Source organism: Hyperoodon ampullatus (assembly GCF_949752795.1).
Source record: "Hyperoodon ampullatus genome assembly, chromosome: 8".
NCBI classification, from domain to species: Eukaryota; Metazoa; Chordata; class Mammalia; order Artiodactyla; family Ziphiidae; genus Hyperoodon; species Hyperoodon ampullatus.
In genome coordinates, this window is record NC_136921.1 from 112282733 (window position 1) to 112308423 (window position 25691).

At 40.2% G+C, this 25691-nt stretch overlaps 1 protein-coding gene across 1 annotated transcript in view; it reads left to right on the top strand.

The window, feature by feature from the left end:
* Positions 1–8881: 8881 nt before the first annotated feature.
* The window catches only part of SLC35F5 (solute carrier family 35 member F5), a gene marked incomplete at both ends in the record, with an annotated part of 42957 nt that continues 26147 nt past the window's right edge, over positions 8882–25691 (top strand). The window contains 6 exon segments of the mRNA XM_079709770.1: positions 8882–8921; positions 9728–9818; positions 9975–10116; positions 20110–20253; positions 23010–23072; positions 24917–24998. Of these exon segments, the coding sequence (XP_079565896.1) occupies positions 8882–8921; positions 9728–9818; positions 9975–10116; positions 20110–20253; positions 23010–23072; positions 24917–24998 (562 nt within the window).

Here is a 25691-nt window from a genome sequence, read left to right on the forward strand (position 1 = left end):
CCTGGGATAAACCCCACTTGATCATGGTGTATGATCCTTTTAATGTGCTGTTGGATTCTGTTTGCTAGTATTTTGTTGAGGATTTTTGCATCTATGTTCATCAGTGATATTGGCCTGTAGTTTTCTTTCTTTGTGACATCCTTGTCTGGTTTTGGTATCAAGGTGATGGTGGCCTCGTAGAATGAGTTTGGGAGTGTTCCTCCCTCTGCTATATTTTGGAAGAGTTTGAGAAGGATAGGCGTTAGCTCTTCTCTAAATGCTTGATAGAATTCGCCTGTGAAGCCTAAAATGAACCATTTTAATGTGAACGATTCCGTGGCACCATGTTGTGCAACCACCACGCCCATCTAGTTCCCAGACATTTTCTTCATCCCAAAAGGAAGCCCTCTACCCATTGGTCAGTTGCTCCCAGTTCTCTCCTCCCTGAGCCCCTGAAACCACCGGTTTCTGTTCTGTCTCTAGGGATTTACCTATTCTGCATATTTCATATAAATGAAATCATACAATATGTGACCTTTTGTCTGACTTCTTTGACTTAGCATAATGTTTTCGAGGTACATCTATGTTGTAGCGTGAATCAGCCACTTAATTCCTTCAATCAGCTGAGTATTGTTCTCTTATATATATAAATATATATACCACAATTTGTTTATGCATTCATTTGTTGATGGACACTTGAGATGTGCTATAGTCTGAATGTTTGTGTCCACCCAAAATTCATATGTTGAAATCCTAAAGCCCAATGTGATGGTATTCGTAGGTGGGGCCTTTGGGAAGTTCTTTAAATCATGAGAGTGGAACCATCATGAATGGGATTAGTGGCTAATAAAAGGGGCTCCAGTGAGATCCCTTGGTCCTTCCACCATGTGAGAACACAGTGAGAGAAGGTGCCAGCTCTGAACCAGAAAAAGGGCTCTTGCTAAAACACGGCCATGCTGGTGCCTGATCTTGTACTTCCCAGCCCCCAGGACTGAGAAATAAATGTCTGTTGTTTATAAGCTGCCCAGCCTGTGATATTTTGTTATAGCTGCCCGAATGTACTAAGACAGTTTGCCTCCATTGTCCATTGTGAATAGTGTTGCTAGGAATATGCATCTGCATGTATATTAGCCTTCTCTTGGTGGGGCACCACAGAGGGCTTCCACCTCTCAGCATTATTGTTGTCCCGCAGTGAGGCTGAGATGCTAGAAAAGAGACTAATACCATGTTTTACTTAGAATTGCTCCTCCTTTCTGAGGGCCAAGACTTTCTTTCAGGGCCACAGGATTGCTCTCTGATTCTTTCTTTCTTAAGATCAGTCATTTTCCTGAAAAACCTCAGTCTTTTTGTACCACCAGCTTTCAGTTTGCCAACGGTTCCCAGATAATTCTGAATGACTCTAAGACTCAAGCTAGTGCTCCTGTCACCTAAAGATAAAAAGAGTCAGTTCAATAAATTACCTTCAGTAAATTCACAGATGGCTACATCCTGATTGGAGATAACTTGACTACAGCAAATACATATGTATTTATTCATTTAGGTGTGCTTATTGGTTGTGGTGGTTTTAAATACGTCCACAAATTTGACACTTCCCCCTACAAAAGGCGGAGCCTCATCCCTCGGCCCTACCCCGTGTGTGTGGGGTAGATTCAGTGACTTGCTTCAAACGAGTCGAGTATAGTGAAGATGGTGGTGTGTCATTGTGGCTTCTTCCTTGCTTGATCTGGGGAAAGCCAGCCATCGGCCATGTCACGAGGACACCCAAGCAGTCTGTGGAGAGGCCCACCTGGGGAAACATTGAGACCAGAAGCTAGCAAGAAAAACTGAGACCAACAACTAGCAGGGAAGCGAGGCCTCCTGACAGCAGCCATGTGAGTGCGCCATCTTGGAAGCAGATTCCCCAGCCCCAGTCAAGCCTTCAGATGATGGCAGCCCAGCCAACATCTTGACTGCAACTTCACGAAGAGACCTTGAGTCAGAACCACAGAGCTAAACCACTCCCAAATCCCTGAGCCACAGAAACTGCGAAATAATTTTTAAGATGTTAAGTTTTAGAGTAATTGGTTACACAGCAATGCAGAGTTAGGATATTTGTTTATTGAATGACTGCAGGATACACACATAAAATGACATTATGCTTTCTCACCTTTTCCCCTACAAAGTTGATTTTTCTCTTGGTTCTTTGCTGCCCCAGGATGAAATAGTAGGCATGTTGCTTCGCTCTTCTGGATACGTTTAGATGTTTAAAAGTTCATTTTAGTCTAATAATCATATAACTCCTAACTCTCATTCAATTTAAGCTTCACCCTTCTGCCAGCCCAGGGCTATTTCAGGCCTGAAAGCCTGCAGTTGGGAGGGAAGCTTGGCTGGTTTCTTTATTCCCTATCTTATTTTACTTCCTTTCTGCCACTCACCAGGCTGTGTCTGATACCTCTGTGGATAGGGGATACGGCAGAGGAAGGATGCCAGGGAAGGGACAGGAAAGGCCTTACCTGACTGGTTTGGCTGGAATATGACACCTCTGCCTTCTGGGAATGGTACAGTGGCGTATGCTAAGTTTGCCTGTACCAACCCTCAAGAGCTCATTGTTCAATTATCAGGAATTTCGTGTGGTAGTTAAATCCAGACATCATTAAAAATTAAATCATATATAAACTTACAATTAAATAAATGTTTTAAAATACTCATTATCTTCTAACTACTTAACTACATTTTACTGGTTTCTACATTCTTGTCTTGAGTTTACTTATGTCTACTGTATATGCACGGTGGAAGCACTTTACAGTGGCGTCTTGTTGTGCATCTTTTCCATGTTTAGTGATGTCACGTTGTTACCCCGAAGCTGGCTGTGGCAGGAGCCAAGGAATCTTACCGTGGAAGTCAGAAATGCTACAAACCTGGACTCTTTTCCTGGAGATCTGGTTGTTAAACCTTTACTAGAACACCACCGGCATGGTGTATTCCAAATGCAGATCTTCATTCTCATGGAATGCTTCTGCTGGGACATATGTTTCCTGTAGTTTCCTTGGCAAGGGCCTGTCTCATCTCTTAGACCAGTTACAATTTTCCCCTGGTTCTCTGTTAGAGATATCTCATCCCTCGAGCAGCCCTTGTTGGTAGAGTCACTCTTAAGAAACCCAGTATGGCTCCTTCCTATGTGGTCCACTTCTAGCCTGTGAGAAATTCATCTTCATTTTTCTTCCTGGAAATATAGGCCATTCCCATCAGAATTCTTTTTCCTTATCATGCAGACAGAGCAGCAAGGCTCCAGTAAGCCCCAGTTGCATCTTCTCGCCCCCAGACTCAGGCACCAGCCCTTGTGTTCCTTAAACTCAAGAGAACATGTGCTAAGACCTTTGAATACTCTCTAGAAGTGCCTACTTCCTCCCTTGCTGGTCCTGAGGTGGGGAGAGGCACACATCCCAAATCCCTAGGGGGATGCTGATGGGAATATTCAGATAATGTGACAACGCTCTTCAAACAAATGCATAGTTTCCCATCTTTAGACTCTTCTCATGGATTCTTAGTCTACATATACAGCCTGGATATGAGTGGTGTGCTGACAGTAAAACTGGGTTAGGACACTCCCTTTACAGTCTAATCCCTTACCTTAGAACATGACTGTCTTCGCTACTTATTGTTTATTCTGTTTTGGGGCCTCTGCTCAAAGCAGAAGATAACACAAAGAGTCACATCTAACAACCTGTTACATATATCATAGCCTCAATTTGCTTTTTGCAAATTTTCTCATTTGGGAGTTGAGGCAACCTGGGCTGTTCATGGGCCACATGGGCTGTAGAAGTGTTCCAGGGACTGTGAGACTCAGGCTGGGTTGTTCATTTACTGCCTCGCAGCAGATGGGAACGCAGGTGTTGGTGCAAATGATAAGAGAGGAAAGAGCTAAGGTTGTACTGGGCGCGTGGTATCAGGTATCAAGTATCAGAAGCAGCGCACAAGACCAAGATGGGAGATGAGAGAACAAGGGAGAAGCTGAGGAGGTCAAGAGCACGTTGGGAAGTGGATGTGGCTGTCAATGAGCTCCCCGTTACCATGCTGTAACCTGCGGGCACGGGCCACTCACCTGGCAGGAGGCTGATGGGCTGGCTGAAAGCACAGGGTGGGCACGGGCGGCGCCACTTTTAAATTCCTCAGCATCAATTAAATGGGGCTCTTATTTTCTTATCTCGTTCCTCACCAATTATGCCTTCACCGGTAAGATATAAAAGGAAGTAACACTCCAGTGAGACCATCTTCAAAAAGAGCATCGATTTGGCGTCCAGCATGGTACATAGTGCTAAAAGGATACTAGCCAAGTACATTTAGATTCAGTACTTTCTAGCTTAGCTAATGCCTGCTTTAATTAGATAATCAGTTTTGTCCATAACATGGTTTTCTTGAGGGCCATATCTTACATAGTGTGCCAACAATACTACCACACTGGTAGCCATCAAGTGGACACTTAATTTCTGCCTTACTAAAAGTGTTTCTCTCTTATTTAAAAGCTCTTAGATTCTCCTCACCTACAAATTATAAGTCCAAACTCCCTGAACTAGTTCCCACAACACGCTGCAACCTCCCCAGAATTCACCTGATCTGTCTTAATTCCCATTCCTTCCTTCCATATATGCTGTGTTCTGTCAAGTGTTTTAGCAGTTGCCTCTGGACACACCTTTCTTTCTTGCTCATGTCAGAGACCAGAATGTGCCCCCCCGCAAAATTGTCACTTTGGCATAAGGATTATTTTGAACTGGAGGCAAATGAGATCAACAGATGCAGAAAGAAGCCTTCCTGACTAAAAGCAGAAACTTCTGAAAAATTAAGGACTGCCGTACTTAAATACCCTCTCCTTGGGAAGTTTTACGGACACGAAGAAGACAGAAAGCCAAGGTGGACCTGCACAAACCAACCTTATTCCATTAGCTGCCGCTATGTATTTACCTTCTCATGGGTTGCTGCACCTGAAAGTCTGAAACTCTTTTCCTTTGTCACATCTCTAGAAATTATTGTTTTGTTAAGATGCTACATTAGCCCAAGCTCTAACCGCCCATTTGAGTTACTTTTCCTTGAGATTTCTCCCAAACGATATGCTCTGTAATAAACTGTCATTCCCTTGTTAATCTGTCTTTTGTCAGTCTAATTTTACAGGACCCCAGCTGGAGAACCTAGGAGGATGAAAGGAAAAAAGAATTTTTCCTCCCCTACACTCATACTCTTTTACTCTCTTAGAAAAAAAACATTCCTCTACCCTGCCCCCATCAAAATTCTACCCATCATTAAAATGAAGCTCAGATCCACCTGTTTTCTAAAGCCTTCTTTATATTTACCTAAAGAGATCATGCCTGCGGAACTCTGGCCCATACCCTCAAGGGCATGGCAATGAGTGGCCAGCAATCAAGCACTGTCCTGGGATGCCTATTCTATATGTGTTTGGAACTTTTTTTTTTTTTTTTTTTTTTTGTGGTACGCGGGCCTCTCACTGCTGTGGCCTCTCCCGTTGCGGAGCACAGGCTCCGGATGCGCAGGCTCAGCGGCCATGGCTCACGGGCCCAGCCACTCCGCGGCATGTGGGATCTTCCCGGACCGGGGCACGAACCCGTGTCCCCTGCATCGGCAGGCGGACTCTCAACCACTGCGCCACCAGGGAAGCCCTGTTTGGAACTTTTATTCAGATCTCTTGCTATTTTGCTACTCCAACCTGCCTGTAAACCCTTTAAAGTCTAGGACTTGAGTGTACACAATAAACCCTTAGGACCTTAGATATCCCAGAATCTCCCAAGGTTATGATCTCCATTACAGCATGTTATTTACCCCGTAAAATGCAGTAATTCAAATTCAAAAGCAGTCTCTTGTGTACAATTAAAAAAAAATTGTGAACCTCTATCCATTAGACCATGTGTTAGATACAAATCAAATCAATTATTTATTGAGCTTGTGTACCCAGCATTCTGGTACGTACTAAAGAGAATATGATGATAACATACAAGCTACAAGAGTAGACTGTTGGCCAGAACTTGATCAATAACTGCCAGCTTCCTAACTTTTTGCCCTGTTTCCAACTTAGGACCAACCAGAGAAAGGCAAATACTCAGCCCTAACCAACCACATAGGATGCCTCGCTTCTGGTTAGTCTTTCTCGTTTCCCCATGCCGACAATCAAGGCATCCTGAAGCAGTTCCCCTTTTCCACTGTAAAGCTTTTACACTTCCCTGCCTGTCTTTGAGTCTCTGCCAAATACAAGTGATGGGAGCTGACTGCCTTCCTGTCACAAGCTCTGAATAAATATCTTTTGCTTGTTTTCGTTTGAGTGTTATTTATTTCCACACTTGGAATTCACAGAACTATTATAAGTGGTTTCAACTATTAACTGGGGGCTCCAAAGGCTCATGACATAGCCATTTGTAATTTTACTGAGGCTTGAATTTAAAATGTCATCTTTGATACTGGTGTACAGGAGTTAGTTAACTAGTGACTGTCCTGTACACTCACATACAACTTTGCTTTCATATTCATACTGTAACATAGGTACTTACTGAAGAAATTATATTCTCTATATTTCGGGGGATTTTTTTTTTAAGACTTAACTGATGAATCTTAAGGGTCTACTATTGAGAGATTTCAAAAGGACTTGAAGAGTGATCGACTTTGAAGAGTAAAAAGGAAATTAATAAAAATGAAAGATCAATCTTTTTAAGCCTGTGAGACTACGAAAATAGTACTACCAACAGAAATGAAGCTATGAGGAAGAAAATTGGCTTCAAAAGGTCAAGAGATGGCAGGATGTTGAAGCTCATTCAACAAATATTGACTGCAGTTCTGTGTTAGGCACTATTCTAGCTGCTGAGGAGATAGTGGAGGACCATATAGGCAAAAATCCTTGCTCTTGTATAAGTTATATTTGAAAATGTAGACAGCTGGGATTTGGTAGGAAGGGAAATGTAAAGATACCTGCTTTTAAGACTTAATCACACAGAGATGAGTTAAACTTATATCAGAAAGCAGCTTTCTAAGACTTTGAAGTTCCTGAGGACTTGGCCTTGGACAAGACATACGGGAACAAAAGAAAGAAATGCCTGAGGTCAGGATACCACAGCACAGAAACCACACCAGGGCCTGTTGACTCAGAGTAGTCCAGTGGAATTTTCCTCAGAGTGTGCTGGGAAAAAAATTTTAAGGGAAGATTAACCTAGGATTAGAGGCACCATCCGTTAGCAGATGCTCTGGTAATAAGTGGCAATAATCGTAATTTATATACATTTACAAAGTACTTACATTTGCATTATTTATTTAAGAAACAGATAAGAGTATCAGCATATTTACAGATGGAGAACTGAGGTAGAGAGAATAATAGTCCTCAAGATTCCACAATAAACTGTGGTCAGATTAAGAATTAGAACCTAATTTTCCTGACTCTTAGATCCTGGGAGGTATTCATAATGCTACTATTTTTTTCAGTCTGTGTATCATAAATGTAGCTTAAAAATTCTTAAGCATATTATGAGCCTGACACCCTAAAGAAAGAAGGATAAAGCAGGTACTGAAATAATTTGATTAATGTCTGCAAACAAATTTCCCCTAAGTAGTAATTTTAGGTAAATGGTTAAGGTTTTTCTATTCTGCATGACACGTTTCTGAATAATTTATTAAAAGAGCTTGATGCTGATAGTTTATTAGAAATTGACTAGATTAACACAAAAAAGTCCATTGGTATTGTTTTATTAGTCAACTGAAAAAATTCAATGCATTCAATTTCAATAAAACGAGAGATTAAAAAGGTAAGAAATGCACTACATTTGACTATAGAAGTAAGAAAATTGCATTTCTTCACACCATCTCATAAAGATGTTACAAATATGCTGGTGGTAGACAACTCCATACAGAACCTCGTAGTATTGTTTTTGTTTTCTAAATGCAAACCAGCACACTGGCAAGCCATTTTTCTTATGGGATACTGAAAAGATGATTAAGAAAAAATCTGTACAATGTAATAATTATTAACATTTGTGTTCTACCTGCCGTGAATTATCTAAGCCCTTCACATTTGTACGCTCATATAATCCTGGCATATGTACAAACTAACAGATGAGGCAGGTACTATTAATATGCCCAATTTTCAGATGAGGAAACTGAGGGTCAGGGAGGTGAAGTAGCTTGCCCTAGGGAAACAGCTTCTAATTCCCAGAGCTGGGATCTACTTTACATACAAAAAGTTTCCAGAAAGCAAAAGTTCTCCCAAGCCATTTTGCTTTTCCGGCCTCTTCTCGAGAAAGGAATATCGGGAGTTGCCTGACCGAACTTTGTAAGAAATGGAGTTGCTATCTCTTCTTTTAGTGCGGGGCCATCTGGAGGCTCGGCCACCTCCCTTGACCTTCACTCCAACCCAGCCACCCACGCCCGCTTCCCTCTCCTTCCACCGCGCCCCACTTCCCTTCTTCCCACCTCCGCTCCTCCCTGCAGCCCCAGCCGCATATTCGCGCTCTGTGCCCAGCGCCGCCAAACCACCCTAGAGGCGGACCCTCCCGCGGCCGCCTTTGCGCCTCCGTGACGTAACCCGCGCGCCACCGCCCTCAGGCCGTGGGGCGGGCCGCAGGCCAGGCTGGCTGGCCGGGGCCGGGGGCGGGGCCGGGGGGGCGGGGCCGGGATCCAGCTCCAGGGATCCAGCTCCAGGGATCCAGCTCCAGGGCTCCGCGGCCATCGCTGCCTGCGCGGTTCCTCACTCTCCCCTGCTCCCCGCCCTCCCGGGCCGAGTGGAGCCGGGTGGCGTCGGCAGCCTAGCCCCGAGGGGCACCGGGGCTTCAGGGGCTGGGCCTCCAGCGCAGCGCAATGTCAGGCGCCGCGACAGCCCTGTGAGTCCGAGGCCGCGGCCGTGGCCCTGGGCGGCGGCGGGTCCGGGCCGGGTCCGCTCATGGTGCCGCCACGACACCATCGCTGGGCAGGAAGGCCAGGTAGGTAGGCACGGAAGGCCCGCGAAATCACCCGGAGCCGAAACCGGGATCGAGCGTCCACCAACAGCCCCACCTCCAGCCTTTGGTAGCAGCCGACGTGCTTTGACCGAAACGGCAACGGTGTCTGGGGAGGCAGCCTGGGCGCCGCTGCTTCAGGGCTTTTTACTCGCCTTCCCTGGGGAGGCGTCACCGGCTTAACTTTTCTTTTTTTTTTTTTTTCCTCCGAAAAAGGAAGATTCCCTTTAACAGCTGTTTCCCCACCCACCTCGTGAATGACTGTTTAGATCTAAAATAAGTGACAGGGGTGGGTGGGGAAGCCTGGAGGATCCTTTCCCTTTACCACGTGAGGTGCTTGGAAACGTGCCGTCTAGACTCACAACAAATCCCTTCCTCTCACATCTCACCCAACTCCGCTCGAGATCGGGGACGGAAAAGACACGTAGAAACAGGCGCGTGCCTAGACGCTGTCCCGGGAGTGGGTACCTCCGGAGAGAGGCACGGGAGGCGAATGCAGTTCTGTATTTATGAAACTCGGAGAAGCTGTTTTTCAGTAGCTAACTATTCTTAAATATGCCGTTTGTTGAATACTGCTTTTTTTTTTTTCCTGTACCATGTTCTTTTCTGAGTATAATTTGAAATGCACAACGGATAACATGAAAGTCTAGAGGAAAGTGTCAGTTATATTTTACACACTTTGATATTCTTTCATTTGCTTTCATTTGGAAGGTGAACAGTGAAAAAGAGCTTAGGAATCTTATGTTGAGTGGTTGATGTTTTCATAAGCATTGTTTCGTGGTGGTTTTTAGGTGCGCTGAGTTCTTCACCTCCGTTTAGACTCAGATCTGACCAGTTTTCAGGCGCTGCTCTTGAAGACCTCAGAAAGGCCTTTAAAATAAGGTAAATTACACATCTTTTTTTTTTTTACCTGTATGACTTTCAACCTGAACATTAGCTTAAAAAATGTAAGATATTTCTGTTATACTAATTTTCTCATTTTTATATGGTTATTTTAAAAATATCTCCTCTAATGTGATCTGTATTTTCACGAAACAGATTGCAAATGGTGTGTGTATTTATCATGAACCGAATGAATTCCCAGAGCAGTGGTTTCACTCAGCGCAGGCGAATGGCTCTTGGGATTGTTATTCTCCTACTTGTTGATGTGATATGGGTCGCATCCTCAGAACTTACTTCGGTATGTAATTCTTGTCTAGGAATGATGTTGCGTTATAGAAATATTGTTATAGTATCTCTCGTCATTACTATCTCTCATCTTAAAGCAGTATTTTGAAGATTGATGAATTATTTATCTTTTCTTTGATAATGAATTAGTATCAATTCAAGTTGAAACTGAAAGGATACTCTTTTTGTTGCTTCATACAGTTTTCTTATATCTTTTAGGGAGGTTATTTAGAAAATGAGATACATGCATATTTTCTTAACATTTGTGGGTGTTTTTTTGTTTTTTTCCTAAATTAATTTCCTTCTTTAGAAATACTATCTTCTAGTGGAACAGCCATCTAGGATGCGAATCCATTTGCCACCATTTAGTAGAAAGTGAGAATGCTTTAGGACAGATGAGTGAAAGTGATCTGAGTTTTCATGTACAGGGCACTATCGTACACATACATGCATGCATGGACATTTATATGTTTGCCGATTCAAACATTATTATGAAGTATATATATACAGTGATTGCCTTTAGTTAAATTTTATGTTGTTTTTATTGATGACCTGTCGGTAGTAATGTGGTATTTTTGAGTTCACAAGCTAGTTTTTCTTTCAACTTGTACAGGTACTTTATTCTGTTTGGCTAATGATCTCTGTAAAAACCTATTTTCAGAAGTTACTGCATTTCAACTTACATGTTGCTATCTTAAGGCAAAAGGAAGACTAGCATTTATAAAATGAGCTTAAATGTCACAAGAAGCAGTATGATACTGCTGGTCATCTCACATGGTAGCTAAGTAAATAGTTGACATTGACATTGTATCCGATGAATGAATAAATGTTTAGCCTTTTTGGACTTAGGCTCTGGAATACAATAGGCCATTTATTTTTCACTTTTCTACAGCCTTTTTAGTTTTTAGATTAACATTCTGTAGTTTAACTACAAAGAAACCTCTTTAATGTTGACAGGGAAATAAGCCTATCTTTAAAATTTTATTTTAGTTTAAATAACTAGTTTTGTTTTTATTTATCACGTAATAAAATTTAGGACAAAAGAACACCTGGTTAAATTATAATTTAACAATCCATATCTAAGCAAAGTAAAAAAAAAAAAACCCAACAACAAACTTGTCCCTATTTTTGAAAAAAGTAAAACCTGTTAATAAGAGGATATTTTATAATTTGGTTATCCAGGAGCATATGTAATGTGTCTAATTCCTCAGCCAAATATGCTCTTCAAACTTAAGATATACTGTGTATTTCAAAATTGAAAATCAGTCTTTTTATTGTGGAAATTTTCTGACATATACAAAGTAGAGAGAATGGTGTAATGGATCTTCACGTACCCATCACTTACCTTTAACAGTTATCAAATTTTGCCAATCTTTTTTTAAAAATAGATTTATTTATTCTATTTATTTATTTTTGGCTGTGTTGGGTTTTTGTTGCTGCACGTGGGCTTTTCTCTAGTTGCTGCGAGCGGGGGCTACTCTTCGTTGTGGTGCACGGGCTTCTCATTGCGGTGGCTTCTCTCGTTGCGGAGCACGGGCTCTAGGTGCGCAGGCTTCAGTAGTTGTGGCTCGCGGGCTCAGTAGTTGTGGCTCGTGGGCTCTAGAGCACAGGCTCAGTAGTTGTGGTGCATGGGCTTAGTTGCTCCACGGCATGTGGGATCTTCCCAGACCAGGGCTCAAACTCGTGTCCCCTGCCTTGGCAGGCGGATTCTTAACCACTGTGCCACCAGGGAAGCCCCAAATTTTGCCAATCTTATCAACCCCTTCCCAAACATTTTTTCTTCCAGTGTTTAAAGCGAATTCTAGCTACCTGTCATTTCACCTATAAATTCTTTCATATTCATTTCAAAAGGACTTCTAATTTTTTAAATATAATTACCATGCCATTAATATATCTCACAAAATCAATTATAATTCATTAAAATCATCTGATATTCAAATTTCCCTGGTTGTCGAGGACGTCTTTTTAGGTTAGGATCTAGTCAAAGATCACACATTACATTTGTTGGAACTTTTAAGTCACTTTTAGTCCTTAACCGTATTCCCTCCCTTTCTTTTTTTTTTTTTTTTTTTTTGATTTGTTGGAGAAATTGGATCATTCTTCCTGTAGAATATATCACACTGTCGTAGTCCATTTGGGCTGCTCCCGTAACAGACTACCGTAGACTGGGTGGTTCCAACAACATTTCTTACAGTTCTGGAGACTGAAAAACCCAAGATCAAGGTGCCAGCAGTTTTGCTGTCTGTTGTGAACCGCTCCCTGGCTCTTAGATGGCAGTCTTCTCACTGTGTCCTCACAAAGCAGAAGGGTCAGGAGAGCTCTGGGGAGTCTCTTTTCTATGGAACTAATCTCATTCATGACTTACCCTAGTGACCTAGTCACATCCCACAGGCTCCTGCTTCCTCATGCCATCACACTGGGGGTTAAGATTGTCACCTAAGTGGATACAGACGTTCAGTCCACAGCACACACGTCCTGGATTTGGCTAGTTACTTCCTTGAGACGTCATTTAGCTTGCTCCTTTGTCTCTCTTATTTCCTGTAAAATGGTAGATGTGAAGTCTTGATTTGATTTAGGTTCAGTTTTTAGGAAAAAGTGCCTTGGTGGTATTGGGTACTTCCTTTGACATCACAACATGAGGCCCATAACGTCTGCAAGTCTTACTTTGGATGATGCCAATGTGAGCACTGTAAGTTCCTCATCAATCTTTAGGTAGTGGTTGAATGTCCATATGATTATTGCCCAGATAGAGTATTTCACTAGGGTTGTAAAATGGTGATTTTTCTAAGGGTCATTCCTCCTGCGTTTATTAGCTAGAATTCTTTAAGGAGGACTTTTCCACAACTACTCTTTGGTTATCCTGATACACGGGTCATATAGGAAAGGTTGGATAAATCTTGATTCTTTCCCTTTATTCATTTTTTCCCCTTTATTCATTTTAAACTAATGTTGCCTAGCAACTTCTGGAAGTAACCATTGAGGATTTTTTGCATATCATTATACATTTATGGATTTTTGTATATTTGATGTGTTTTAAGCAATTGTGGTTATTATCCCTTTTGATGCTTAAACTGCCCTATCTGTGGCCAGTGGGAGCCCCTTTAAATTCTCTCCAGTGTCCTTTCAATATTACCCCATTAATCTTTAACATCCTGTTTGCCTTCTGGCACAAGATGCCCCAGACTCATCTCATACATTCCTGCCCCATACTTGAATTTGACCCTTTCTTCAAGGGCCTGTGTTTTTTTTGTGTGCAAGATGGTACAGATCATCATCTGCATTTTAGAGGTGCTCATTCCTTCTGGGTTATCTTTTTTTTGTTATTTAATTTTACTTATTTTTTTATACAGCAGGTTCTTATTAGTTATCAGTTTCATACACATCGGTGTATACATGTCAATCCCAATCTCCCAATTCTTCACACCACCACCACCTCCCCACCGCCACTTTCCCACTTGGTGTCCATACGTTTGTTCTCTACATCTGTGTCTCTATTTCTGCCCTGCAAACCGGTTCATCTGTACCATTTGTCTAGGTTCCACATACATGTGTTAGCATAGGGTATTTGTTTTTCTCTTTCCGACTTACTTCACTCTGTATGACATTCTATAGATCCATCCACCTCTCTACCAATGACCCAATTCCGTTTCTTTTTTTGGCTGAGTAATATTCCATCATATATATGTGCCACATCTTCTTTATCCATTCATATGTCGATGGACACTTAGGTTATTTCCATGTCCTGGCTATTGTAAATACAGCTGCAGTGAACATTGTAGTACATGACTCTTATTGAATTATGGTTTTCTCTAGGTATATGCCCAGTAGTGGGATTGCTGGGCTGTATGGTAGTTCTATTTTTATTTTTTTAAGGAATCTCCATATTGTTCTCCATAGTGGCTATATCAATTTACATTCCCACCAACAATGCAAGAGGGTTCCCTTTTCTCCATACCCTCTCCAGCATTTATTGTTTGTAGATTTTTTGATGATGGCCATTCTGACTGGTGTGAGGTGATACCTCATTGTAGTTTTTTTTTTTTTTTTAAAGATGTTGGCAGTAGGAGTTTATTAATTAATTTATTTTTGCTGTGTTGGGTCTTCGTTTCTGTGCGAGGGCTTTCTCTAGCTGTGGCAAGCAGGGGCCACTCTTCATCACAGCGCACAGGCCTCTCACTATTGCGGCGTCTCTTGGTGCGGAACACAGGCTCCAGACGCGCAGGCTCAGTAGTTATGGCTCACGGGCCTAGTTGCTCCGTGGCATGTGGGATCTTCCCAGACCAGGGCTCGAACCCGTGTCCCCTGCATTAGCAGGCAGATTCTCAACTGCTGTGCCACCAGGGAAGCCCCCTCATTGTAGTTTTGATTTGCATTGCTCTAATGATTAGTAATGTTGAGCATTCTTTCATGTGTTTGTTGGCAGTCTGTATATCTTCTTTGGAGAAATGTCTATTTAGGTCTTCTGCTAATTTTTGGATTGGGTTGTTTGTTTTTTCATATTGAGCTGCATGAGCTGCTTGTAAATTTTGGAGATTAATCCTTTGTCAGTTGCTTCATTTGCAAATATTTTATCCCATTCTGAGGGTTGTCTTTTCATCTTGTTTATGGTTCCCTTTGCTGTGCAAAAGCTTTTAAGTTTCATTAGGTCCCATTTCTTTATTTTTGTTTTTATTTCCATTACTCTAGGAGGTGGGTCAAAAAGGATCTTGCTGTGATTTATGTCATAGAGTGTCCTGCCTATGTTTTCCTCTAAGAGTTTTTTAGTGTCTGGCCTTACATGTATGTCTTTAATCCATTTTGAGTTTATTTTTGTGTATAGTGTTAGGGAGTGTTCTAATTTCATTCTTTTACATGTAGCTGTCCAGTTTTCCCAGCACCACTTATTGAAGAGGCTGTCTTTTCTTCATTGTATATTCTTGCCTCCTTTATCAAAAATAAGGTGACCATATGTGCGTGGGTTTACCTCTGGGCTTTCTATCCTGTTCCATTGATCTATATTTCTGTTTTTGTGCCAGTACCATACTGTCTCGATTACTGTAGCTTTGTAGTATAGTCTGAAGTCAGGGAGTCTGAGTCCTCCAGCTCCATTTTTCTTTCTCAAGATTGCTTTGGCTATTCGGGATCTTTTGTGTTTCCATACAAATTGTGAAATTTTTTGTTCTACTTCTGTGAAAAATGCCATTGGCAGTTTGATAGGGGTTGCATTGAATCTGTAGATTGCTTTGGGTAGTAGAGTCATTTTTAAAATGTTGATTCTTCCAATCAAAGAACATGGTATATCTCTCCATCTGTTTGTATCATCTTTAATTTCTTTCGTCAGTGTCTTATAGTGTTCTGCATACAGGTCTTTTGTCTCCTTAGGTAGGTTTATTCCTAGGTATTTTATTCTTTTTGTTGCAGTGGTAAATGGGAGTGTTTCCTTAATTTCTCTTTCAGGTTTTTCACCATTAGTGTATAGGAATGCAAGAGATTTCTGTGCATTAATTTTGTATCCTGCTACTTTACCAAATTCATTGATTAGCTCTAGTAGTTTTTTGTTAGAGTCTTTAGTATTCTCTATGTACAGTATCATGTCATCTGCAAAGAGTGACAGCTTTACATCTTTTCCAATTTGGATTCCTCTTATTTCTTTTTCTTCTCTGATTGCTGTCCGGATTCTGTTTGCTAGTATTTTTTTGAGGATTTTTGCATCTATATTCATCAGTGATATTGGTCTGTAATTTTCTTTTTTTGTAGTATTTTTGTTTTCTTAGTATCTGGTTTTGGTATCAGGGTGATGGTGGCCTCGTAGAATGAGTTTGGGAGTGTTCCTTCCTCTGCAGTTTTTTGGAAGAGTTTGAGAAGGTTGGGTGTTAGCTCTTCTCTAAATGTTTGATAGAATTCACCTGTGAAGCCATCTGGTCTTGGGGTTTTGTTTGTTAGAAGATTTTTAATCACAGTTTCAATTTTGTTACTTGTGATTGGTCTGTTCATATTTTCTATTTCGTCCTGGTTCAGTCTTGGAAGGTTATACCTTTCTAAGAATTTGTCCATTTCTTCCAGGTTGTCCATTTTATTGGCATAGAGTTGCTTGTAGTAGTCTCTTATGATGCTTTGTCTTTCTGCAGTGTCCATTGTAACTTCTCCTCTTTCATTTCTAATTTTATTGATTTGAGTCATCTCCCTCTTTTTCTTGATGAGTCTGGCTAAAGGTCTATCAATTTTGTTTATCTTCTCAAAGAACCAGCTTTTAGTTTTATTGATCTTTGCTATTGTTTTCTTTGTTTCTATTTTATTTATTTCTGCTCTGATCTTTATTATTTCTTGCCTTCTACTAACTGGGTTTTGTTTGTTCTTCTTTCTCTAGTTCTTCTAGGTGTAAGTTTAGATTGTTTATTTGAGGTTTTTTTGTTTCCTGAGGTAGGCTTGTATAGCTCTAAACTTCCCTCTTACAACTGCTTTTGCTGCATCACATAGGTTTTGGATCATTGTGTTTTCGTTGTAATTTGTCTCTAGGTATTTTTTGATTTCCTCTTTGATTTCATCAGTGATCTCTTGGTTATTTAGTAACATATTGTTTAGCCTACATGTGTTTGTGGTTTTTACGTTTTTTTCCCTGTTATTAATTTCTATTCTCATAGCGTTGTGGTCGGAAAAGATGCTTGATACGATTTGTTTTCCTAAATTTACCAAGACTTGGGCTTCCCTGGTGACGCAGTGGTTGAGAGTCCGCCGGCCGATGCAGGGGACACGGTTTTGTGCCACGGTCCGGGAAGATCCCACATGCCGCGGAGCGGCTAGGTCCGTGAGCCATGACCGCTGAGCCTGCGCGTCCAGGGCCGCTGAAGCCGTGTGTCCGGAGCCTGTGCTCCGCAACGGGAGAGGCCACAGCAGTGAGAGGCCCGTGTACCGCAAAAAAAAAAAAAAAAAAGAAAGTACCAAGGCTTGATTTGTGACCCAAGACATGATCTGTCCTGGAGAATGTTCTGTGTGCACTTGAGAAGAAAGTGTAATCTGCTGTTTTTGAATGGAATGTCCTATAAATATCAATTAAATCTATCTGGTCTGTTGTGTCATTTAAAGCTCGTGTTTTCTTATTATTTTTCTGTCTGGATGATCTGTCCATTGTTGTAAGTGAGGTGTTAAAGTCCTCGACTATTATTATGTTACTGTCAATTTCCTCTTTTTTTTTTTCTTTTTTTGCGGTACATGGGCCTCTCACTGTTGTGGCCTCTCCCGTTGCGGAGCACAGGCTCCAGACGCGCAGGCTCAGCGACCATGGCTCCCGTCCCAGCTGCTCCGCGGCATGTGGGATCTTCCCGGACCAGGGCACGAACCCGTGTCCCCTGCATCAGCAGGTGGACTCTCAACCATTGCACTACCAGGGAAGCCTAATTTCCTCTTTTATAGCTGTTAGCAGTTGCCTTATGTATTGAGTTGCTCCTTTGTTGAGTGCATATGTATCTATAATTATTACGTCTTTTTCTTGGATCAATCCCTTGATCATTATGTACTTCCTTCCTTGTCTCTTGTAATATTCTTTATTTTAAAGTCTATTTTATCTGATATGAGTATTGCTACTCCAGCTTTCTTTTGATTTCCATTTGCATGGAATATCTTTTTCCATCCCCTCACTTTCAGTCTCTATGTGTCCCTAGGTCTGAAGTGGGTCTCTTGTAGACAGCATATATATGGGTCTTGTTTTTTTTTTTTTTTTTTTTTTTTTTTTTTTTTTGTGGTACGCGGGCCTCTCACTGCCGTGGCCCCTCCCGTTGTGGAGCACAGGCTCCGGACGCGCAGGCTCAGCAGCCATGGCTCACGGGCCCAGCCGCTCCGCGGCATATGGGATCCTCCCAGACCGGGGCACGAACCCGTATCCCCTGCATCGGCAGGCGGACTCTCAACCACTGCGCCACCAGGGAGGCCCTGGGTCTTGTTTTTGTATCCATTCAGCAAGCCTGTGTCTTTTGGTTGGAGCATTTAATCCGTTCACATTTAAGGTAATTATCGATATGTATGTTGCTATCACCATTTTCTTAATTGTTTTGCGTTTGTTTTTGTAGGTCCTTTTCTTCTTGTGTGTTTCCCACTTAGAGAAGTTCCTTTAGCATTTGTTGTAGAGCTGGTTTCGTGGTGCTGAATTCTGTTAGCTTTTGCTTGTCTGTAAAGCTTTTGATTTTTCCATCAAATCTGAATGAGATCCTTACTGGGTGGAGTAATCTTGGTTGTAGGTTCTTCCCTTTCATCAGTTTAAGTGTGTCATGCCACTCCCTTCTGGCTTGTAGCATTTCTGCTGAGAAATCAGCTGTTAACCTTATGGGAGTTCCCTTGTATGTTATTTGTCGTTTTTCCCTTGCTGCTTTCAATAATTGTCTTCTTTGTCTTTAATTTTTGCCAATTTGATTACTATGTGTCTTGGTGTGTTTTTCTTTGGGTTTATCCTGCCTGGGACTCTCTGTGCTTCCTGGACTTGGGTGGCTGTTTCCTTTCCCATGTTAGGGAAGTTTTCGACTATAATCTCTTCAAATATTTTCTCTGGTCTTTTCTCTCTCTCTTCTCCTTCTGGGACCCCTATAATGTGAATGTTGTTGTGTTTAATGTTGTCCCAGAGGTCTCTTAAGGTTGTCTTCATTTCTTTTCATTTTTTCTTCTTTATTCTGTTCCATGGCAGTGAATTCCACCGTTCTGTCTTTCCAGGTCACTTATCCGTTCTTCTGCCTCAGTTATTCTGCTATTGATTCCTTCTAGTGCAGTTTTCATTTCAGTTATTGTATTGTTCATCTCTGTTTGTTCTTTAATTCTCTTAGGTCTTTGTTAAACATTTCTTGCATCTTCCCAATCTTTGCCTCCATTCTTTTTCCGAGGTCCTGGATCATCTTCACTGTCATTATTCTGAATTCTTTTTCTGGAAGGTTGCCTATCTCCACGTAATTTAGTTGTTTTTGTGGGGTTTTATCTTGCCCCTTCATCTGGTACAAAGTTCTCTGCCTTTCCATTTAGTCTATCTTTCTGTGAATATAGTTTTCCTTCCACAGGCTGTAGAATTGTAGTTCTTCTTCCTTCTGCTGTCTGCCCCCTCTGGGTTATCATTTTTTTCTAGGCCTTTTCAATGCATATAACTAGGTCTTTTGGGGGTTTTTTTTGGAAACAAAAATTATGACTTCATTCTGATATTTTCAATTTAAATGAGGATTACAAGGATCTACTGTATAGCACAGGGAACTATATTCAATATCTTGTAATAACTTATAATGGAAAAGAATCTGAAAAAAGAATATATATATATATGTATATATATATATATATATATATATATATATATATATATATATATATATATATAAAACTGAATCACTTGGCTATACACCTGAAACTAACACAACACTGTAAATCAACTATAGTTCAATTTTAAAAAATCAAACAAAAAAACAATGATTACAGGTTGTTGTATAACTTCCTAATAACATTAAACTTCATGCAGTTTTCTTCATACCCCATACTGTTTCATTGCTTCTCTTTATGCTGTTTCCTCTGTTTGGGCCTTCAGATACAGATCAAGAATGGCTTCTTTTGGGAAACTTCTGTAACGTTCAAAATGGTCCGTCTTTCTTTGGTACTCTCATGGTACCCTGTATCCCCCTATCATGGTATTAGCACATAACACTGTGTATTCTTCATATCTATATCTGTGTCTATATATCTGTATCTGTATCTATAGATCTCCTCTCAGGAAATCCTATCTTGTTTTTCCTTAGCTGCTAGTATAGATACTGTTGCATAGTAGGTTTTCAGTGACTATTGAACAAAAGTTGTTTTGCAAGTTGTTGCTGCTTTGTTTTGGAAATATTATCCTTTGTATGCAAGGCAAATACAATATTCAGAAATGAATTCAAAATATTTTTATAATCCCTTTTGATCTTTCCCTTCCAAATGAACTTCTAGAGTTAAAAATCATGTAATAACTGTATTTTATTGGAAATGAGTAATAAGGTTTGTCTCACAGTTTCTGTAACTTTTTCCTCCACAGTATGTTTTTACTCAGTACAACAAACCGTTCTTCAGCACCTTTGCAAAAACATCTATGTTTGTTCTGTACCTTTTGGGCTTTATAATTTGGAAGCCATGGAGACAACAGTGTACAAGAGGATTTCGAGGAAAGCATGCTGCTTTTGTAAGTTTAAAATTTTAACTGTTTGTTGGAGCGGGGGTACATTTTTTCAAACTGTTAGTTTCTTGAAAAACAGTCAGATTTTAACTTGTTCTTTAAATGAGTGAAGATAGCATGATATAAGAAAAACTTGCTTTTGTCCATACTTTTAAATTTACTCTTCTAATCAGCTTGGCATCAGAATGTTTTGTGAGAAGTCAAAGGTACATAATCACTTTCTTTCCCTTACCTCATGACATGCTCTGAGTTGTTAAGACTTACTTAACTAGTCCAAATCAACTAATGTGGAGAAGATGATGGAAGGTAAAGGATAAGAAGAATATCTAGAGTCTGTGGTCATTTGCAGATCAAATAAATATCATCTAATTAGCTATAAAGTTGATTGTAGAAGCAAACTAATTCAAAGTTTATATGTTAAAATGAAAATAACATATTTCAGGGCATATTTCAGATGTTTGGCTAATCAAATTATATTCCATCACTAATGTCACATAAAATGCTTGTTTATAAGTGTTGAAAGAAATGGCAGTTTATGTAGTGATGTATCTTCCGTGTAGTAGAAACTGAATTTTTGATAATGAAGCATATAAAAGTCTCTTTTTTTTTTTTCTTTTTTACACATTTATTTATTTATTTATTTTTGGCTGCGTTGGGTCTTTGTTGCTGCACACGGGCTTTCTCTAGTTTCGGTGAGCGGGGGCTACTCTTTGTTGCAGTGCGCGGGCTTCTCGTTGTGGTGGCTTCTCTTGTTCTTCTTGAGGAGCATGGGCTCTAGGCACATGGGCTTCAGTAGTTGTGGTTCACAGGCTCTAGAACGCAGGCTCAGTAGTTGTGGCGCATGGGCTTAGTTGCTCTACAGCATGTGGGATCTTCCCAGATCAGGGCTCTAACCTGTGTTCCCTGCATTGGCAGGTGGATTCCTAACCACTGCGCCACCACCAGGGAAGCCCATAAAACTCTCCTTTACATTAATCCTTTTCCTTTTTTTTTTCCTTTTTAATTCTCTATCCTTTTCTCTCTTTTTAAAATTGTGGTAAAATACACATAACATCAAATTTACCATTTTAACCATTTTTTTCTTTTCCCCAATTTTTTAAAAATAAATTTATTTATTTTTATTTTTGGCTGCGTTGAGTCTTTGTTGCTGCACGTGGGCTTTCTCTAGTTGCAGCGAACGGGGTCTACTCTTCATTGCAGTGCACGGGCTTCTCATTGTGGTGGCTCCTCTTGTTGCAGAGCACAGGCTCTAGGTACGTGGGCTTCAGTAGTTGTGGCATACAGGCTCAGTAGTTGTGGCTCACGGGCTCTAGAGCACACGCTCAGTACTTGTGGCGCACAGGCTTAGTTGCTCCACGGCATGTGGGATCTTCCCAGACCAGGGCTCGAACCCATGTCTCCTGCATTGGCAGGCGGATTCTTAACCACTACGCCACCAGGGAAGTCCCTTCACTTTCTCTTTTGTTGTAATTAAATAGGAATGTCTTTGTACACATCTGTAGTTATTTACTTAGGATAAATTCCTAAAAGTATAATTGCTGGATAAAACAGTAATGTCATTATATAGCTTTTGATTCCTTTTGCTAAATTATCATCTACAATAATTGCACCTGATTTATGTCTGTTAGCAGTGCATGAGACTGAACTGTTAGCAAAACCCTAATGCTTTGCCAATATGATAGGTAGACAGTGGTATCTTGTTTAATCTGTGTGTTTTTGGTTACTTTTTCATATATTTTTTGCACAGTAGAATTCTTTTGTGAGTTGTCCTTATCTTGTCCATTTTTCTACAATAACTCTTTCTTACTGATTTATAAAGGTTTTTTAAGGGCATGGGCTTCTGGTGTTTGAATCTTGTTCTGTCACTTGCTGATTGTGTGATCTTTAGCAAGTTATTTAACCTCTTCAAACTTTAAGCAGGGATAAATGATAGGGTAGTTGTGGGTGTGAATAAAAGCATGCTTTTACAGCACTAGCACAGTGGTTCTCAAAGTGGTCCAGTGTCTGAATCCATTTAGGGGATTCTTGAGGTTAACACTGTTATCATGATAATGCTAAGATGTTATTTGCCTTCTTCACTAACCCATCCATCCTCTCCCTGGTGATCTGAAATGTTATTATAATATTGTGAAAAGGGCTTAAGTTCAGAGTTAGACTAAGCTGGGCTTTAATCCTAGTTCTGTTACTTAGATGAAATTTCTTATCCTCAATTTCCTCATCAATAAAATAAAGATGATAATACTTACCTTACATGGTCGAGTACTTGGCATTAGCTGCTATTATTATTAATAATGATTATAGGGCTTCCCTGGTGGCACAGTGGTTGAGAGTCCACCTGCCGATGCAGGGGACGTGGGTTCGAGCCCTGGTCTGGGAAGATCCCACATGCCGTGGAGCAACTAGGCCCGTGAGCCACAACTACTGAGCCTGCGCGTCTGGAGCCTGTGCTCCGCAACAAGAGAGGCTGCGACAGTGAGGGGCCCGCGCATCGCGATGAAGAGTGGCCCCCGCTTGCCACAGCTAGAGAAAGCCCTCGCACAGAAACGAAGACCCAACACAGCCAAAAATAAATTAATTAATTAATTAATTAAGAAAAAACAGTAAGAAATGTTCAGGTACAATTGGTGTCTTTTTAAAAAAAAATGATTATACCCTTATAGGTCTGCTCTGGATTTTTGGTTCTGTACCTTTGAGCTGTGACTCACACTAGTTCTACTTTATTTCATGAGTTTAATTGAATTTTATGTTTCATTAATTTGTAGTTTGCAGATGCTGAAGGTTACTTCGCTGCTTGCACAACAGATACAACTATGAATAGTTCTTTGGTAAGTGTTTCTTTTCTCCTCAGGAAGAGAGCGGGTGGAGTTGACCATGGCGGGAAGGACTGAAATAGCATTGATAGCACCACAGCTATATTAAAATAAAAATATATCTCAATGTTGGCTGCTGTCCATGAGAGTTGTAATTTGGTACTTTCTTAGAGATACCTGAGACCTAAAAGTAAGCAATTCAGCCACCTCTGGGGAGAGAAGGGAAGAGGAAATTAGTTAAGGACTGAAAATAGTAAAGGAAGTCCTTTGTCCTTTGTTTCTTACCAACTTTGTCACTTCATGTTTGTTATTATATTATTACCACTTAGAAACAAATACATTTACTTGACACTGAGACTCTATTAGCAGATTGTTTATTCATTTCACAAATTTTTAAGAGCACTTAATGTATGTTAAACACTTGTTCTAGACTCTCAAAATACAGCTTATATTCTAGTGTGTGTTCGGGGAAGGGAGGGAGACAGATAATAAGCAAGCATATGAAGGAATTATCAGTCACTCTATTTAAGCGTTTATAATCTTGTTGGAGAGAGAGTATGTAAAAATCTATTCTTTTTACACCATTACTAAGGCATCTCTTTAAAATATATTATTCCAAATGTGGCATTCTATCTGAGAAAAATTTTAAAGTTAACTCTAAAATTTAATAACCAATTTATGAAGCACTAGCTCAGTGACCTTACTGACAATACAGTTTTTTGTTCCTCTGACTTTTAGAACTATAGTTGCTTTCAAGGTAGCTTACCGGGTGCTGTGAATGGTTTGTGAATCTTAGAGAAAATGTCATTTCTTTTCTCTGGGATCCTAAGCATCAACAAGACTAATCCCCTGGTGGTTCAATGGTTAGGACTCTGCGCTTTCACTACCGAGAGTGCGGGTTTGATCCCTAGTTGGAGGACTAAGATCCTGCAAGCCTCACTGTGCGGCCAAAAAAACCCAAAAAGCAAACAAACAAAAAACAGAAAAAAACAAACAAGACTAATATCAGTTGTCTCTATCAGTGTAGAAGACAGAGTTGAGATGGCAGCCTACTCTTCTACTATTTTTTTCTATTATCTGTAAGATGGACATGTCAAATTGTTCTAGGCCAAATGCTATGATGAAAAGTTCAATGCAACAATGAGACTCCATCTATTTCCAAATCCTGTTGTCTCTTCATTTACTGAATATTTTTCATTGGCAGAGTCTGTATCAGGAGTTAAAGATAAATTGAAACAAAAAATATTTTATGTTAATTTAAGAAACAGCCTTGTTTCTTAAATTATCAGAATTGTGCCTTAAATACAGATCATCTGAAGAACATTTACAAAAACAGTTGGGGGATTTAGAACCACTTAAAAATGTAGACTTTTAGAGCAGGTTAGACAAACCTGGCTTTAATTCTGTTCTCTGCCACTAGGTTATTTTATATCACTGAGGACAGAGACTGTGTCTCTATTCGCTCTTATATCCCTGGGACCTAGAACAGCACCTGATGTAGTAGGAGCTCAATATGTATATGTTAAAAGAATGAATGAAAAGGAATGGGAGATAATCTGTTAGCTGAGGGAGGTCTGTTTTTATGACATTTAAAAATTAAATATCATAATGTGCCAGTGCCGTGTGATTACATTTCTAAACTTTAAATTGATTCTTTCTGTCATAGTACCTGGGTGGATCATTTGAGTTTCCTATATAAGTCTTGAAAATGCATTTTGGGAAAATTATGCTGTATAAACATGGTGGTGAACAGCCCTGTTCTGGGTGGTATCTGTGTCTGTATACCATCCACTTAAATTTAGCCATTATATCAGCTATTATACTTGTTTATATTTGTTTCTGTTTTTGCTGCATTCCAGAGTGAACCTCTGTATGTTCCTGTGAAATTTCATGATCTTCCGAGTGAAAAACCTGAGAACACAAACATTGATACTGAAAAATGTAAGCAAAACTTAGAATTTCATAACTTAGAAATGGGTGGAAATTTTAGCTTCATTCAAGCCATCCCAAAACTTAGTGGTTCTGTGGGTTGCCTGGGATCACCTGGCAGTTCTTCTGTTCCATGTGGTGTTGGCTTAGCCTGTAGTTGTTCAGTTGACTGGACGTTTTTATTAATTCAATGGAAATAACTTCCAAATACCAGAAATCTCTATGATGTTATTATGTATATATAGATATATTTATTAATGAACAGAATCCTCTTCAACCAGACCATCAAAGACCTTGATAGCAAATTACAGGAGTTTTGCTGGTTCTTTGAACATGGTAAAGAATGCCAGCTTCAATGTAACGCACAGTATTCATCCACGATATTCTCTTTCAAGGAAGGGAACTACAAAAGAATGTTCTGCATGCTTGACCAGGAAAATAATTCTCATAAATTGGATATCTATGAGGAAAAATCCAAATAAACTTTTACTATAAATGCTAAAATAATAATCATACTATAATCCTGAACCAGGCAGTTGTTTGAAACTTTGTTGAATATCGGTCTCATTTTAAAACCTTCAAAATTTTTTATAGATGGAAACATTTTTCCCACCAACTCTTTTGAATGAGCAGCGCTGTCCCATGTAATAATTTAACTGTTTTTTTTGACTGTTCAAATACGATTATAGATGGATTAAATAATAT